Source organism: Ammodytes marinus, assembly GCF_949987685.1.
Source record: "Ammodytes marinus genome assembly, contig: scaffold_136, whole genome shotgun sequence".
NCBI lineage: Eukaryota > Metazoa > Chordata > Actinopteri > Uranoscopiformes > Ammodytidae > Ammodytes > Ammodytes marinus.
The window spans coordinates 22,501-25,000 of NW_027648507.1; the positions used below are offsets into that span (position 1 = coordinate 22,501).

Sequence of the window (2,500 nt, forward strand, 5' to 3'; positions counted from 1 at the left end):
GTCATAATACCAGTGGACAGGCATGGAGGCGGAGTCAGCCGCACACATCCCCCACAATGCTTCACTCACCGCACGCCGCACTGCAGACATCTCACCTACTGACGCACACAGGGGGGTTATGGGTCTGTCTTTGTGTGTTTGTGTCTGTCTGTCTGTCTATCTATCTATCTATCTATCTATCTATCTATCTATCTATCTATCTATCTATCTATCTATCTATCTATCTATCTATCTATCTATCTATCTATCTATCTATCTATCTATCTATCTATACATCTATCTATCTATCTATCTATCTATCTATCTATCTATCACTAAACGTGTTATATCAACTAAACTTTCTATAATCATTCTTAGCACTATTTCGAAAGCCATTACAGAAGGATTTGTTCATATGTTGTTCATTGTCTGATTTGTGAGACATTTTCTTCTTAAAAACATGATGAAAACGTATTTTTTAGACCTGTATAGTAGTTTTTATATATAGAATAAACAAAGGCTGCACCCTAAATGGATAAAACTAACATTTAATTAAAAGATGTGGACTCTTACATGATGTAAAATTAAATATATATTTTAACTCTGGCTTTAACCCTAACCTACAGGATAGATAGACAGACAGACAGACAGACAGATAGACAGATAGATAGATAGATAGATAGATAGATAGATAGATAGATAGATAGATAGATAGATAGATAGATAGATAGATAGATAGATAGATAGATAGATAGACAGACAGACAGACAGACAGATAGACAGATAGATAGATAGATAGATAGATAGATAGATAGATAGATAGATAGATAGATAGATAGATAGATAGATAGATAGATAGATAGATAGACAGACACATAGATAGATAGATAGATAGATAGATAGATAGATAGATAGATAGATAGATAGATAGATAGATAGATAGATAGATAGATAGATAGATAGATAGATAGATAGATAGATAGATAGATAGATAGATAGATAGATAGAAGTTAAACATGTTAAACTATTCACCTGCAGTGCCTTGAATTTAACTTACATGACTAAATGTAATTAAATAACAAGGAAGGTGACGTAATGCATATTCTGGTTGATTATTATGATTTTTGGAAGATCTCGTGCGTCTCGTGAGCGCGCAGGTATACACACTCACCTGTCCGAACGTGCCGCGACATCTCTTAACCGTTAAACTGGTCCTTAAACTCTGTCAAAACGTAGATAAATATATTTTTAATAAGAGTCTCTTGCGCTCACCTCTCTCTGCTGTTCGCTCTGCGGGATTTAAAGTTGCATAAGTTCATTTTTACACAGTTATAAAACCACACCGGAAGCAGGGTTTGTGTATGATGTCATTGTGCAACTGTTATGTGCTGCGGCGGCTTTTCATGCGCGTCTATTCGAGGTATTACGGCAACGAAATGTCTCCACAAATTAACGTTTTTCTAACATTTAAAATCCTCGTTCCTTTGAGAGGTTTGGTTGAAATGGTTCAGTGTGATCCTGCTCAGAGTGACGCAGACTATGAACGAGTCAAATATGACGTTATTTTACCGTAAATATGTAAAAGTGAATTAAAATATCTAGGCCTAATACAATGAAACTAGGTACTACGTTTTTATTTATTTTTTTATAATTGTTATGCTGTTTGGGGTGTAGAAATATATCAGTTATAAGTCAGTTTATAATAGGCTATTTCTTTTTGATGAATTAATGCTAAAATGTGAGTATTTTCGACATTTACTTTGTGAACCACTGGTACCGTAAATACACTACTAAACGCGCCTGAAGGGTGAATATATACAATGTAAAATACCCAGCGCAGTTGATTTGTTAATACGACTATATACACCAAATTTAAGGAACTTTATCAACAATATAGTTTGTTTATGACCATATAATACATTTTTCAAACCCTAATATAGTAAAACAAAGCTTTTTAATCCGTTTTGTCAGTTCCTCGCACGCGCACCCGGAAGTTGTTCCCTTTTGTAGTTTTTTAACGTCCGGTTTGTAGGCGAAGTGTAAACACCAGTTAGCCGTTAGCTCAATCAGCTAAACTGGTCTTACTGACTCGGATAATCAAAAATAAGCCGAATGGGTGCGTACGAAAGTTATTTAAATCAACACAAGTGATTAATTAAGTGTATTTACATATTTTCTAATATCTAAATCATCTGGATACGTGTTTTTTAACGTTAGCGACCGTTGACGTTAACCACACCAAGCTCCATTCAGAAAAATGTCATTTGTGATATATTTTGACATGTAAAAATACCCAAATATTGAAATAAATATATCGTAGTGGCTTAATTCGAGTCATTTTAAGTTGCTGTTTAATTCGGCGCTCGTGAAACATGTCAATTATTACTATTTATATGATTATTTTGGCTTTTAAAGTCCATTCAAATCGGTTGGTAACGTGAGGTTGTTTTTAGCCAGAGAGCAGTTTGTGTATCTTACTAACCAACCACACATTATCTTTATATTCAGATAATTTTAGCTT

General features: G+C 34.0%; 2 protein-coding genes across 4 annotated transcripts in view; one reads left to right on the plus strand and one right to left on the minus strand.

Moving 5' to 3' along the window:
- LOC307270346 (uncharacterized protein) overlaps positions 1-1,352 on the minus strand; it is an 8,668-nt gene extending 7,316 nt beyond the window's left edge. The window contains exons 1-2 of one of the 3 annotated variants that reach the window (XM_080054235.1): positions 1,252-1,352; positions 1-95 (exon numbers count right to left, since the gene is read on the minus strand). The exon at positions 1-95 is cut by the window's left edge and continues 97 nt beyond it. In XM_080054235.1, coding sequence (XP_079910361.1) covers positions 1-90 — 90 coding nt within the window. In that variant the 5' untranslated portion in view covers positions 91-95; positions 1,252-1,352. Of the gene's footprint in view, positions 99-1,150 lie in introns of all 3 variants that reach the window. The other 2 variants (XM_080054236.1, XM_080054234.1) reach the window with 2 other exon arrangements.
- Positions 1,353-2,030: 678 nt separating this feature from the next.
- The window catches only part of LOC307270342 (uncharacterized protein), a gene marked incomplete at its 3' end in the record, with an annotated part of 13,839 nt that continues 13,369 nt past the window's right edge, over positions 2,031-2,500 (plus strand). Inside the window, exon 1 of the mRNA XM_080054229.1 lies at positions 2,031-2,095. Within this exon, the coding sequence (XP_079910355.1) occupies positions 2,092-2,095 (4 nt within the window). The 5' untranslated portion in view covers positions 2,031-2,091. The remainder of the gene's footprint in view (positions 2,096-2,500) is intronic.